The sequence below is a fragment of the Myodes glareolus genome, chromosome X (assembly GCF_982192425.1).
Source record: "Myodes glareolus chromosome X, mMyoGla1.1, whole genome shotgun sequence".
Taxonomy (NCBI): Eukaryota; Metazoa; Chordata; class Mammalia; order Rodentia; family Cricetidae; genus Myodes; species Myodes glareolus.
The window spans coordinates 33,091,552-33,106,515 of record NC_142053.1 but is presented as its reverse complement, the minus strand read 5'-3'; the positions used below and the strand labels follow the sequence as shown (position 1 = coordinate 33,106,515).

Here is a 14,964-nt window from a genome sequence, read left to right as displayed (position 1 = left end):
ATATGATGGTAAAGTTTTGAGACATTTTAGGGATATAGTGCTTGTTTTAGACAATTTGAGTACTGCTTATATTAATGCAAGAAAATAGTAGAGTAATTTTGAAAGTAGTCCATACAGCTTAGGAGTCTGTTTACTGATATCTCCTTTTTTGGTTTGTTGAATGTGTTTTTGGTCATTACTTTCTTATTCTCAAAGATTGTGATTATATACAAAATAATCTAATATCGCATTATAATTATCTTTTATTAATTAATTTAAAAATATTTTCTCATTTTACCTATCAATCTGAGTTTCCACTCGCTTCCTTTATCCCACTCCCTCCACTTCTCTCAGACCACCACATCCACTCCTCAGAGATGGTAAGGCTTCCAGTGGGAAGTCAATAGTCTAGCATATCACTTTGAGGCAGGTCTAAGGCCATCCCCACTTATCTAGGCTGAACAGGTATCCCTCTAAAGAGAATGGGCTTCAAAAAAATCAGTTCAAGCAGTAGGAATAAATTCTGGTCCCACTGCCACTGTCCCCACAGACTGCCCCAGCCATACAACTGTCATCCACATTCAGAGGGCCTAATTTGATCCTATGCTTGGTTCCCCTGCTGTCAGGCTTTAGTTAGTGAACTCCCATTAGTTCAGGTAAGCCATCATGGTCTTTACCTCTGTGCTCATATTATCACTTCTCCCTCTCTTTGACTGGACTTTAGGAGCTCAGTCCAGTGCTTCCCTGTGGATCTCTGCATCTGCTTCCATCAGTGCTGGATGAAAGTTCTATGATCACAGTTAAGGTAGTCAGCAATCTGACTACAGGGCAAGGCCAGTTCGGGCACCCTCTCCACTATTGCTAAGGGTCTTAGATGAATCATCCTTGTGGATTCCTCGTAGTAATTTCCCTAGTTCCAGATTTCTTGCTAGTCCCATAGTTGGCTCTCAATCAAGATATCTCTTTCCTTGTTCTCCCTCTCTGTACTTCCCCCATCTCAACCATTCCTTCCCTCGTGTTCTCCTCTTCTCTTCCTTCTCACCTCCTCCTCCCCTTCCTCCATCCCTTCTGCCCCCACCCCAACACTCCCAGTTTTCTCAGGAGAACTAATCTATTTCCCCTTCCCAGAGGGATCCATGTATGTTTCTCTTAGGGGTCTCCTTATTACCTAGCTTCTCTAGGGTTGTGGACTATAGGCTTTATGTGTGAGTACATGCCATGTTTATCTTTAAGGGTCTGGGTTATCTCACTCAGGATGGATTTTTCTAGTTCCATCCATTTGAATGCAAATTTCAAGATATCATTGTTTTTTACCCCTGAGTAGTACTTCTTTGTGTAAATGTACCACATTTTCTTTATCTGTTCTTTGGTTGAGGGGCATCTGAACTATTTCTAGGTTCTGGCTATTACAAATAATGCTGCTATAAACATAATTGAGCAAATATTCTTGTATGATTAAGCATCCTTTGGGTATATGCCCAAGAGTGGTATTGCTGAGTCTAGAGGTAGGTAGATTCCCAATTTTCTGAAAAATTGCCATACTGATTACCAAAGTGGCTGCACAAGTTTGCACTCTCACCAGCAATGCAGGAATGTTCCTCTTATTCCATATCCTCTCCAGCATAAGGTATCATCAGTATTTTTGTTAACTTAGCCATTCTGAAAGGTGTAAGGTAGTATATCAGAGTTGTTTTGCTCTGCATTTTCTTGATGGCTAAGGATGTTGAGCAGTTCCTTCAGTGTCTTCTGCCATTTGAGATTCTGCTGTTGAGAATTCTCTATTTCAATCTGTGCCCCATTTCTTAATTGGATTATTTCATATTTTGATATCTAGTCTCTTGAGTTCTTTATATATTTTTGTAGGTCAGTCCTCTGATGTGGGGTTGGTGAAGATTTGTTCACATTCAGTAGGTTGCCATTTTTATCTTTTTGACGGTGTCCTTTGCCTTGCCGAAGCTTCTCAGCTTTAGAAGGTCCCATTTATTTATTGTTGCTTTCCGTGTCTGTGCTACTAGGATTATATTTCAGAAGTGGTCTCCTGTGTCTGAGTTCAATCAAGGCCATTTCCCACTTCTTCTATTAGGTTCAGTGTGGTCAGATTTATATCAAGGTCTTTTAATCTAATTGGAGTTGAGTTATGTGCATGGGGATAGGTATGGATCTATTTTCATTCTTTGACATGTTGACATCCAGTTATGCTGAAGATGCTGTCTTTTTTATTGTGTAATTTTAGTTTTTTTTGTCAAAAATCAGGTGTTCATAGGTGGTGTGGATTAATATCTGGGTCTTCAATTCGATTCCATTGATCAACCTCTCTGTTTTTTGGTGTTTTTTTTTTTTTTTTTTTTTGCTCTAGCTCTGTAATAGAGCTTGATGATGTCAGGGAGGATAATGCCTCCAGAATTTCCTTTATTGTACAGGATTGTTTTGGCTATCCTAGGCTTTTTGTTTTTCCATATGAAGTAGATTATTGTTCTTTCAAGGTCTGTGAAGAATTGTGTTGGGATTTTGATGGGGATTGCATTGAATCTGTAGATTGCTTTTGGTAGGATTGTCATTTTTATTATGTTGATCTTAGCTCTTCAAGAGTATGGGAGATCTTTACATTTTCTTGTATCTTCTTCAATTTCTTTCTTCACAGATTTAAAGTTCTTGTCCTATAGGCTTTCAATTCTTTGATTAGTGTTACCCAAAGATATTTTGTCATTTGTGACTATTGTGAAGGATGTTTCTCTGATTTCTTTCTCAGTTTTCTTTATCATTTGTATATAGGAGGGCTACTGAATTTTTTGAGTTGATCTTCTATCCTGCCACATTACTAAAGGTATTTTTTTCAGCTGTAGAAGTTCCCTCAGAATTTTGGGGGTCACTTATATATACTATCATATCATCTGCAAATAGTGAAAGTTTGACTTCTTTCTTTCAAATTGTATCCCCTTGATTTCCTTTTGTTGTCTTTTTGCTCTAGCTAGAACTTTAAGTACTATGTTGAATAGATGTGAACAGCCTTATTTTATTCCTGATTTTAGTGGAATTTCTCTCCATTTAATATGTTTGCTGTTGGCTTGCTGTATATTGCTTTTATTATGTTTATGTATGTTCCTTGTATCCCTGATCTTCCCAAGACCTTTATCCTGAAGGGGTGTCTGAGTTTCTTAAAGGCTTTTTCAGCATTAATGAGATGATCATATGGTTTTTTCTTTCAGTTTATTTATATGGTAGATTACATTGATAGATTTTCATATGTTGAACAATCCCTGCATCTCTAGGATGAAGCCGACTTGATCGTGGTGGATGATTTTTTTGGGGGATGTTTTCTTGGATTCAGTTTTCTAGTGTTTTATTGAGTAGCTTTGCATCAATTTTCATGGGGGAGATTGGTCTGTAATGCTCTTTCTTAGTTGAGTCTTTGTGTTTTTGGGGGGTTTACTAGCGTGAGGTTATCTGTTGCCTTTGTTTTCATGGGTACAACTAACTTCCTTGGGTTAGAGTTTTCCGTCTAGTACTTTCTGTAGGACTGGGTTTGTGGATAGGTATTGTTTAAATCTGGTTTTGTCATGGCATATCTTGTTTTATCTATCGATGGTGATTGGAAAGCTTTGCTGGGTATGGTAGCCTGGGCTTGCATCTGTGGTCTTGTAGTGTTTGCAGCACATCTGTCCAGGACCTTCTGACTTTCATTGAGAATTCGGGTATAATTCTGATAGGTCTGCCTTTATGTGTTACTTGGCCTTTTTCCTTTACGGCTCTTAATACTTTTTTTTATTCTGTATGTTTAGTGTTTTTGATTATTATATGGCAAGGGAACTTTTTTTTTTGGTCCAGTCTATTTGGTGTTCTGTAAGCTTCTTGTACCTTCATAGGCATATTCTTCTTTCGATTGGGAAAGTTTTATTCTATGATTCTGTTGAATATATTTTCTGTGCCTTTGAACTGGTGTTCTTTTATCCCTGTTTTCTTTAGGTTTGGTCTTCTCATAGTGTCCCAGATTTTCTGAATCTTTTGTGTTAAGAATTTGTTGGCTTTAACATTTTCTTCAATTGATCAATGAATCAATTTTTCTATCATATCTCTAGTGCCTGAGATTCTCTCCTCTGTCTCTTGTGTTCTGTTGGTTATGCTTGCATCTGTAGTTTCTGTTTACTTACCCAGATTTTCCATTTCCAGAATTCCTTTGGTTTGTCTTTATTGCCTCTGTGTCAGTTTTCAAGTCTTGAATTGTTTGCTTCACCTTTTTGATTTTTTTTTTTTTGGCTTCCTTTAAGAGATTTATTGATTTCTTTCCCCCCCCCCCTTTTTTGTTTTTTCCTCCATTTCTTTGAGGGAATTTTGTATTTCCTCTTTAAGGGTCTCTATCATTTTCATGAAGTTATATTTAAGGTCTTTTTTTTTCTGCTTCTTCTGGGATGGGATGTTGTTCAGGTCTTCCTGCTGGATCCTGGTGTTGCCATGTTGCTTTTTAGGTTGTTGAATGTATCTTTGCATTGGCACCTACCCTTCTCTTCCTCCAATTGGTGCAGTCAGTGTCTTTGTCTCTTGGTGTAATCCTTGCAGTTGGTGTCTGTGTCTCAGGGATCCTCTCTTGGACTTGTAGTTTCTGTTTGTGTCTTGGGGACTTGCTCTTTGTCTGCTCTGTGTAGTCACTGTCTGTGTCTCAGGGAGCCTTTGAGATCTCTGGGGATGGGTTGGTTTAGGGGTGGAGTGGGACTTGTTGATTACAAGGTTCCTTAGATGGGGTTTGTTGGAGCAGCCTGCCTGCAGGAGGTTTGCCTGGTGGCTGGCTAGTCCAGCTGAGGTATTGGGGCACGACTGGGGTTTTGGTCCAGGGCTGAGGGCCTAGAGATTGTGCTGTTCAGCAGGGGAGCTTGTCACTCACCTCTTGGTCCATTCTGTGCAGTTGCAGTGTTGTGCCTCAGCTGCAGAGGTTGTAGGGGGGATGGATGGATGGATGTGTTTGGGGGTGGAGTGAGACTTGTAGGTTACAAGGTCTGATGGGTGGGGGTTGTTGGAGCGGCCTGCCTGCAGGTGACTTTCCTGCTGATCAGCTAGTAAAGCTGAGACAGGTGGGGGAGGGGCCCAGGATTTTGCCCAGTGGTTCTAGGGCCTAGAGCTGGGCTGTCCAGCTAGGGAGCTGGTCACTCATCTCTTGGTCCACTCTGTGCAGTTGCAGCCTGATGGCTTAAGCTTATTAATCATTATTTCAATCAAGTATACATGAATATGTATTGTTTATTTCATGTGAAGAAGTACTTTCTTATCCTGAAGCTTTTTTATCTTTCTTAGAGTTCCTCTTAGTGTCACGGCATTTTTTTATGTCAATAGAGACCGTTTATTCTTTTATTTTATTTGTTTGTTTTTTGAAACATGATTTCTCTGTGTGACAGCCCTGGCTATTTTGGAACTCTTTTTTTAGACCAGGCTTTTCTTGAACTCACAGAGATCCACCTTTCTCTGCCTCTTTAAGTGCTGGAATTATGGCTTGTGCCACTGGGATATATTTGATGATTATTTGCCTTTTTTTTATTCTTAAGCAACAAAGCTGTTAAGGAAAATGACAAAGAAAAAATAAAAGAGAAAGAAAAAGAGAAAAAAGAAAAGACTCCAGCTACAACTCCAGAGGCCAGGGTACTTGGTAAAGATAGTAAAGAAAAACCAAAGGAAGAGCGGCCAAATAAAGATGAAAAAGCAAGAGAGACAAAGGAAAGAACACCTAAGTCTGACAAAGAGAAAGAAAAATTCAAGAAGGAAGAAAAAGCAAAAGATGAGAAATTCAAGACCACCATTCCCAGCATAGAATCAAAATCTACTCAAGAAAGAGAAAGAGAAAAGGAGCCATCCAGAGAAAGAGATGTATCGAAGGAAATGAAGTCAAAGGAAAATGTTAAAGGAGGAGAAAAAACACCAGTTTCAGGGTCCTTGAAGTCACCTGTTCCCAGATCAGATCTATCAGAGCCTGAAAGGGGCAAGTGTACCTTTTTATATTTCTGTACTTTTGCTCTAATTATGCTTGTTGGTTGTCTCATTGTCTTGATAAGTTAGTGATTTTGCTACTGCAACAAATGCTTGATCTTAAAAGTTGTTCACTTTTTGAAGTGTTTGGAACAACTGGAAATATCCCTTATTCTGACTATTTCTTTTTGTCCAAACAGAACAAAAACGCCGCAAAATTGATACTCATCCTTCTCCATCACATTCCTCCACAGTAAAGGTTAGTATAGCCTGAGGAAGGCAGCATCCGTATTAGGCTCACCTGTTTGGAATACCAATGTTCTGACTTCGTTCAAGTCTTGTGCCAAGTATTCACTGGAGCCACTGGAGGTTTTATATTGAATTAGAAAATGAAATTTTTCTGTATTGGTGGACTAATTTTTCCTATTGAGTATTTTTATTATAAAAATGTTAGAACTTCAAGGACCTAGCACTAATTTTATTGTGTTTCAAAGTGCAAGAGAAATTTTACCCAGAAGTGCCTCACTGCTTTAAGCAGTCCTTTTTGGAGCGCAATGGTAGCTACAAGCAAACGAATGTTTTCAGCAGAATGAAGCTATTTTTCGGCATAAATATTGAAGATTATATAGCACTGAAGACTTCCTGAATGATACACGATAAACAAGATACCTCTGAATTCATCAAGCTTCTTGATGAGCATCATTCCGGTGTGCCTTCTAAGAAGGAGTCTTGAAAGGAGTTCCATTTTAAAGTCTCCTTGGTGATCAGTTCTCCTGTAGTTGTGTTTATTCAGTGAGCATGCAGCTTCTGTTGTATCTTCCCTTGGAGGTTTGTTTATACCCATTGGGTTCCCAACAAGTTGAACCTTGCGTTACCATAAGAGCAGATGTGGCATCCAGTCCTACCACCCAGCAAAGAGAAACCCCAGGCATTCAACTGCAGCACAAAATCGTGGGTGTAGCCTTCTTGAAGACTCAGGGTAGCCATTCCTTGCTCCATATTTAATTTTAATTCTAAAATCATCTAATTTCATGGAATCTTTGAATTTGCAGTACGTTGAACTTTTAAAACTGTAAGTTAATTACTTCTTCATCCAGAGCACTATGGTGGAATAATATAATTGGTTTATTTTTCTTCTTCGTTTTAAACTTTTTTTCCTTGTGAGAGGCATGTGATTCAATAATCATGATACTTTGCATCAAAAAGTATTGATTCCTGTTTTATAAACTATTTTTGCTTATATGCCACTGAATTTTGTAGCTAGATTAAAATGTTTATACTTACAGGAGTTATAAATGGATAAAATTTGAAAATCTTCTAATTAGAGAATAACAATGACAATATTAGTGAAATTTCTTCCATGGCGACCTCCACTGCTTTCACTTTTGGTGGAGAAAAATGTTTTGCCTTTTTAAAGCCTCTTAATTACTTTAAGTTTAATATGAAATCTGTGGCATTGACATTTATTTTTATCTTTCAATCGGAACAAAATTTAAATTTTTTATATTTATAAATTTTTAGCATTATAATTCCATTATATGGTTTTGTTCTTTGTTTTTATTGCTGATATTCATATTGATAATGATTTTTTTTGGAATTTATCCTCACAAGAAATAGCTGGTTTATTTCCAGGTTACAGACATACTTCCCAAAGTTCCTCTGGGTTCTGAGAACTATGCCAGCTCACCTGTCATCTCCATTCATTTTCTACAGGACAGTCTCATCGATCTCAAGGAATCTTCAGCAAAGGTTTGAGTCTTTTAAAATCATGCCTAAGTATACCAGAAATTCTTAACTTCTTTAAGTTAGTAGGTGCCACCACCCTTGTAAATTTTGTATGCTAGGATTGGTAGGAGAGAGCTTTCTTTCCTTATGTAGAATCACCTTATAAATTCTTAACACAAACAACAACCATAAAAACACAGATGGCAGTGGTCCTTTTAGAGACAATGTTAGATGTGTGATGTGGTAGTAATTTTATATATTCATGCTTGCTGTATTATGTATTTCTTATGCTTTAAAATCTGGAAATTTGATAAGATTTGGGAAAAGGAGAGTTACTGATTTGTTGGGGATGGGTGGTAGGTAGGCTTACATAGTTTTCACAGAACAAACTTGTCAGTTTTTTTACTTTGTTTATAGATAACTCAGAAGAACAAAAAAAATTTGCTGCACTCATAGAACTTTTAAAAACTAAATCCATCTCAATCCATAAATTTCTTTATGTGTCCCTCTGCTGAAGTATCCTTTTAGTAGCTGTGGCATAAGACCAGGAGTTAGAGTAAATATAAAATAATCTTTCTCCTGGAGGGAGTACTCAATTTGATGGCTGTGTTTATATGTCAGTATTAATTCTTTCCTTTTACACTACTCTCCTGGGTATTCTGATCTTTAAAAACAGTATGCAGTTTGTGTATTTTTATGGAGTTCATTTTGGTATTATAGTTGAATTGTCTATTTTTCATGTCATTGTGTCTTATTATAAAATCTGTACCCTCTTTACTTTGATTTTTCTACTTTATGTCTTCTACTTATATGCTAAGTATAGTTTTTACTTATGGACCATTTTGAAATGGCCATATAATTTTATTTCCAGATGAAATGTCTGTAGATTCTGAGCAAAGAATTAATTGCTAATTATTTAGTGATTTAGATAGGCAAAGAGCCTGTGTCCTAAATATATGGTATTGTTTTTAAGATAACCTATTATTTGAAAGATTATCCACTACATTATGAGTAGTTTGTTTTAAAGTAAAACCTTTTTATTAACTATCATAAAAACGTACTGCAGTATAGTAGGTCTTTGCAGTCAGTTTGAGATTGTATTTGTCAGTTTTACCAATCAGTTGCTTGTGTGGGCTATTTTATATTCATGGGCTTGTTTGTAATAGTCTTAATTTTTTAGCATTTATTTATTAAGATATACATAGAATTGGTTTGAAACCTGATGCTCAGATTAATTAGATTTTCTTGTCGGTGATGAAGATCATGATTTCTTGAATTTGTCGTGAAGATTATGTTTTGTCATTTTTGCGTATCTAGATAATATATATTGTCTCATATCATGCATTTAATACTACAATGAGTTAAATAGGGCAGGTAGTAGTGTCTTTTTGACAAATGAGAGATTGAACTATTCTCAATGGCACACAACTTGTCATTGCTGAAAATGTGAGTTAAAATCAAGGTTTCCTGTTCTCAACATCCATCTCAATAATAGCTGTAAAAGTTTCCTAGTGTCTTTAGTGAATTTATATTATTTTTTAAATGTGGCAATTGAAGTCAATTTAGTTAGTATTATTCTTAAATGTGGCAATTGAAGTCATTTTTTTCAACATTTTCATGCAAGAAGATTTTTGTGGGCATTTGAAATTCAATAGATTATTTTACATGGAACCAGAGAAATTTGAAAGTGGCATATAATATGCAATTAAAACTTAGAGACTCATTTTGTTTCTCAGATCCTTAGGTTAGCATGGGATCTTAGAGTAAGGTTTAGTCACTCAACAAATACTTTAAATGAACTCTTACAGCCTTTGGTAAGCAATCCAAAATAGTGTTTTTGTATAGTAGCTGATTTTATAATTTTGAATGTATAGGAAATCTAAATGCATTTGAATGGCTTGGCATAAAAATTTTCCTGTACTTTGAGCAGTCTTTATACCCTCACTGTTTCTGGGACAGCTTCTACTTCTAGAGGTTTTGCTGTAAGATATGTGTCTGTCTTTCCTGTTACCTTGTTACTTGTACATATAAAATTGTTTCCTTGATTTTATTTTGATATTTTTAAGTTATGATTTGCCCCCAGAATTTTCTTTCTTAATACTTATTTGGTATTTTTACTTTCTAATCCATAGTAAGTAATGCATGAATTTAATATTTTAATGAGATTAAAAGATGACTAACCTAAAATAGAATTCATATGTTTTGTCGGCCCACTTTCCAATCCAGTTTCCACCTCCCATATTTCTGCTGCGGATCAGTTTTGCTTTGGTGTAGCAGTACTAGCAGCTACATAGAGTGACGAGTCTAACCAGGCCTTGATTTTGAAAGTTGGCTAAATTCCTTTATTAGATATTAATGGTCTCAATATAAGGAAATAAAATCAAACTAAGAAGAAAGTCCTTTATTACCTCTAGAGTGTCCTAACACATCTTTAACTTTATTTGACAACTACGTATTAAACATTCATATATACTAGCCTCTAAGAAGCATAAAAAGTGGAAAAGGCATCTAGTTCTTCTGTACTAGAAGTGATTTTGTACAGAAATAAGTCACTTGAGATTCATAAGGAAAGCCCTTTACAGAAATGGAAGATGAATAACACACAGAGTCCACTTGGAAGTGAATTGCAGAGCTGAGAGATAGTTTCGTTGCTGATGGCTCTCAAGCCATCTTTGGAAAAAAAAAGAATTTTAAGATAAATGTAATTATTCATTCTTAAAAGGCAAAAGGGATGAAAGTTAGGTACTACTGATAGTCATAGAACATTAGATTGCTGTATGGTAGGATATAATTTTGAAGATTATGCAGCGTGCTTAAAATGCCTAAACAAAGACATATGAATTCCACTTATTAGGGATTAGAAACTATGCTTTGTAGAAAAAGGTGTTGTGATCACACTTATTAGAAAGGCAGAGAGGAAGAGATGAATTGGTATATTTCTAATCCTAGAATTTCTGATTGTATATCAGGTTAACTATTTATCATTTTATGTGAACAGCAAAGGATTTGAGTATTAACGCCAGAAGTCCCAGAAAAGTTTCTCAATTCCTTACAGTACAGATTTAAATAGGCATGGATAAAAATGTTGTTTGTGTGGGGATGTAAGGGTACTCTTGTAGTAGGAGAAATGAAGCAGCACTTTCTTAAAGAGATTGTTGAGTATCTCAGTAATATATTATTGAGTTTGTCTCATCTAGTTCATAATATTATAATGCAGGAAAAGATGTGAATAGATTTCACAATTAGAAAAATCTTGTCATTTAAAGCATATTCAGCAAGAGAGTATTTTAGATAGTCTCTTTTATGACCATATGTTTTCTTTTAATCCTGTTATTGATAAACACTGTTTTCAGTCATTCTTCAACTTTTAAACATAATTTTTTTAAAAGAATGGACTTACTAGTAAAATTACTTTGATAATATTTCTCAGGCAACTGAATTAAGAATGTTTGGTAGTGGGACTGGAGAGATGGCTCAGTGGTTAAGAGCATTGTCTGCTCTTTCAAAGGTCCTGAGTTCAATTCCCAGCAACCACATGGTGGCTCACAACCATCTGTAATGAGGTCTGGTGCCCTCTTCTGGCCTGCAGGCATACACACAGACAGAATATTGTATACATAATAAATAAATAAATATTTGAAAAAAAGAATGTTTGGTAGTGTTGAAAGAATAAGTGTTTAACCTTTAAATTGATAGTCCTTTTTCTTGCGTTTCTTTGATTATTAAAGGATTTATTACTATAAAATATTTTACCTTTCAGTCACTATTCTGTTTCTTCTTAGGATATATCTAGACTTATGTAGCTACATTATGAGTTCTATTTATTATTCTTTGAACATATCAAATGAAACATCAACTTGTACCCAATTATAAATGCCATAAAGTTAGGGGTTTGATTATTTTTTGACTTCTTCCTAGACATTTTCTTTTATATTTGTTTTCCATATTTCCACCTCCCATAAGTAGGATTTTTCTCTCATTTAGACTTAGAATAACCTTGATATTTGGCTATTTTATCACCAATAGACCTTTTCACAGAGAATAATTTTTATATCACCTTTCAGTCTTTCAAGTAGTTTAGTCACCCTCAGCTCACCTGATGCTTGATTTCCTGAGCTATTTAGAACCAGTGAGTTAGAATTTACCGTTGTGATTATTTGATAAAGCTGCAGTGCTTTCAGTTTAGAGACTGTGCATCAGTCTTTATTTGTATAAACAATATTTGAGATAATCACTGCCTGGTTTATACCTAGCCAGAATGGACTTAATAGTAAAATTGTGGCTAGGTTTTATTTGTACCTTTTTGCCCTGTTGACTGAAGTTTTTCTTCTGCCTGGTCTCGCAGTTGTTCAGTCCCAAAGAAACACACAGAGGTCTACATTAATTATAAACTGATTGGCCCATTAGCTCAGGCTTCTTATTAACTTTTATAACTTATATTAGCCCATAATTATTGTCTGTGTTAGTTACATGGCTTGGTACCTTGATCGGCTAGGCAGTCACATCTTGCTTGCTCTGTGTCTGGGTGGTGACTGCAGACTGAAACTTTCCTCTTCCCAAAATTCTTGTTGCCCTGCCTCTACTTCCTGCCTGCCTACTGGCCAATCAGCATTTATTTAAAATACAAGTGACAGGGTACAGACTATGTCCCACAGCAGCCCCCTGTCATTGACTCCCTACTATTAGATGATTAGACCTTCAAATATTCATGACTGCATGGGGATTTGTGTTTTATCTTTTTTACAGCAGAAAAGTCCAGTTGCTGTTTTTCACATATCAATACTTATAGACTAGAGGGACATGGAGAATGCTGGCTTGTGAATTTACTATGAAATGTCAGTTGAGACAATAGTGAACTAAGTAAAAATGGGAATCTTTATAGGGCTCAGGAATAAAGCCTTTGTATATGCATCACATTCTTTTATTTTAGCTCTGGTAAAACAGGCCGATAACTAGTTCTGACTATATATTTATCTTTAATATACCTATTATCTTTCATTTAAGCAACGAAGATACCGAAGGCTGTCAATACTGGAAAACTAATAATCTTTAGTAATATTGCCTTAATTTTAACAGCTCTACATTAATCATACTCCTCCACCACTGTCCAAGAGTAAGGAGAGAGAAATGGACAAGAAAGATTTGGACAAGTCAAGGGAAAGATCCAGAGAAAGAGAGAAAAAAGATGAAAAGGACAGGAAAGAGCGGAAAAGGGTTTGTAATTTTTAAAAATTAGCTTAGAACGCCTTTTTCATGTATATTAATGTGTTTTCTGCTTTTAAAAAAATACTGCTTTATTCCATAGCAGTTTGTTTCAAGTTGTAACTGGTATATTCACCCTAAAGTGTGTTTGCATTTTGTACACTAATACGGAACTTCTGCTTAGCAATCTCTTTCATGCCATTTTACCAAATATGTGGTACTTCAAATATCCTCCAATACTAGTTAGTGGTGTCTTTCTTGTATAATATTTATTTTGAAAATACTTCAAAATAAAACAACATAAATCAGAAACCATAACCCTTGATCAATGTAGTTCACAATTCTTGGTTCTAGGATCACTCAAACAATGACCGTGAAGTTCCACCGGACATAACAAAGAGGCGGAAAGAGGAAAATGGAACAAGTAGGTAGACTTACTGATACCTTGGAAGCAATCATCAGAGTGAATTGGAAAAACCTTTCATTATTCTCTTTTGTAATTTTAGTGGGGGTTTCAAAACACAAAAGTGAGAGTCCATGTGAATCTCAATATCCAAATGAGAAAGACAAAGAAAAAAATAAGTCAAAATCTTCAGGCAAAGAAAAAGGCAGTAGTGATTCGTTTAAATCTGAGAAGATGGATAAAATCTCCTCTGGTGGCAAAAAGGTAAATTAGGAACACAAAAGAACTGTATAGTTTTTGGAAACATGTATTTTATTATTTTTTGAGAATGTCATATACAAATACTGTATTTATATCATTTCTACCCTATGCTACTGACTTCCAGTCTTCCTGTGTCTTTCCTAAACACTCTCTAAACTTCATTACTTCTTTATTATTGTTACACCTATATATGTACCCATAAATAAAACCTGCTGAGTCCTTTTAATGCTGTTCATGTGCATATGTGTTTAGGCTGACTACTTGTGATTGGATAACATATCAGAGGCCATGTCCTTTGAGAAGACTGATTATCTCGCTCTCTCAAAGCAGCCATTAATTACATGTGGCTCTTAGGGCCTTGGGAGGAAAATACTCACTCTTATAAATTTAGTGCCTTGGTGTATGTATGTATGTATATTCCTGCCGGATAATCATTTGCTAATTATTTGGAATGGGAGCAGAAGGCTCAAGAGTGGGCAGGTACTCTGATTGCAAAATTGGAGATTCATCAGTCCTAAATTACTGTGAAGTTAGAATTAGTATGCTTCTGAAGTTCTTTTTCTCTCCATTTTACTCTATCCACTTCAGTTCTTTATGTTTACTTTTTCTTCTACACAGTTCTTTTAGGTTCTCTTTATTTGTGAGATATGCCTATGCATGTATAAAGTGCATTATTATATACTGATTGATACTCAAATCTCAATCATGCTTCATAGACTTGATAAGCCACTAAGTTGTTTGTAAACTGTTTACATAGCATTACTGTAAATGTTAAAAATGTGTAGTGTACTTATACTTTTCAAATGTTTTAGAAAAGTTAACAGTGGATAATTTAATTCTGTAGGCTTCCAAAAAGAAGGCTGTTTCTTTTCAGTGCTTTTCAATTGACATAAGGTTAATGTAGAATAATGAAAGTCATCAGTTTTCAACCTCTGGGTTGTAGCCCATTTGACAAACCTCTATCTCCAAAAACGTTTACATTATGATTCATAACAGTAGTAAAATTAGTTATGAAGTAGCAACAAAAATAATTTTATAGTTGGGGAAAATCACTACAACATGAACTATATTAAAAGTCACACAGCGTTAGGAAGGTTAAAAACCACTGAATTAATTTGCAATATTGTACACTTGGTGTTTGTTTGGTTCCAAAGCATTATAATTATCCCAAAGGGGACCCATGGGCTCATGATACATTCATTTCCCACTTTGCCTTCCCCAGTCCTTGGCAACCACTAATCTGCTTTCTGTCTCTGTGGAGTTGCCTATTTTTAATGTTTCATGTAAGAATTATAAAATAATATAGCCTATTATGTCCGCCTTTTAAGAATGATTTTGAAGTTTTTCTTCCATATTGTAGTATCTGCCATTACTTAATCTTTTCTTATGACTAAATTTATTATATGAACATACCACATTTGTTAGTTGGTGGATTTTTGAGACAG

The 14,964-nt window shown here is 35.6% G+C and overlaps 1 protein-coding gene across 1 annotated transcript in view; it reads left to right on the top strand.

The window, feature by feature from the left end:
* Thoc2 (THO complex subunit 2) overlaps nt 1-14,964 on the top strand; it is a 106,051-nt gene that overhangs the window by 80,185 nt on the left and 10,902 nt on the right. Inside the window, 6 exon segments of the mRNA XM_087903014.1 lie at nt 5,511-5,941; nt 6,129-6,187; nt 7,561-7,677; nt 12,730-12,867; nt 13,210-13,279; nt 13,362-13,522. Coding sequence (XP_087759140.1) covers nt 5,511-5,941; nt 6,129-6,187; nt 7,561-7,677; nt 12,730-12,867; nt 13,210-13,279; nt 13,362-13,522 — 976 coding nt within the window.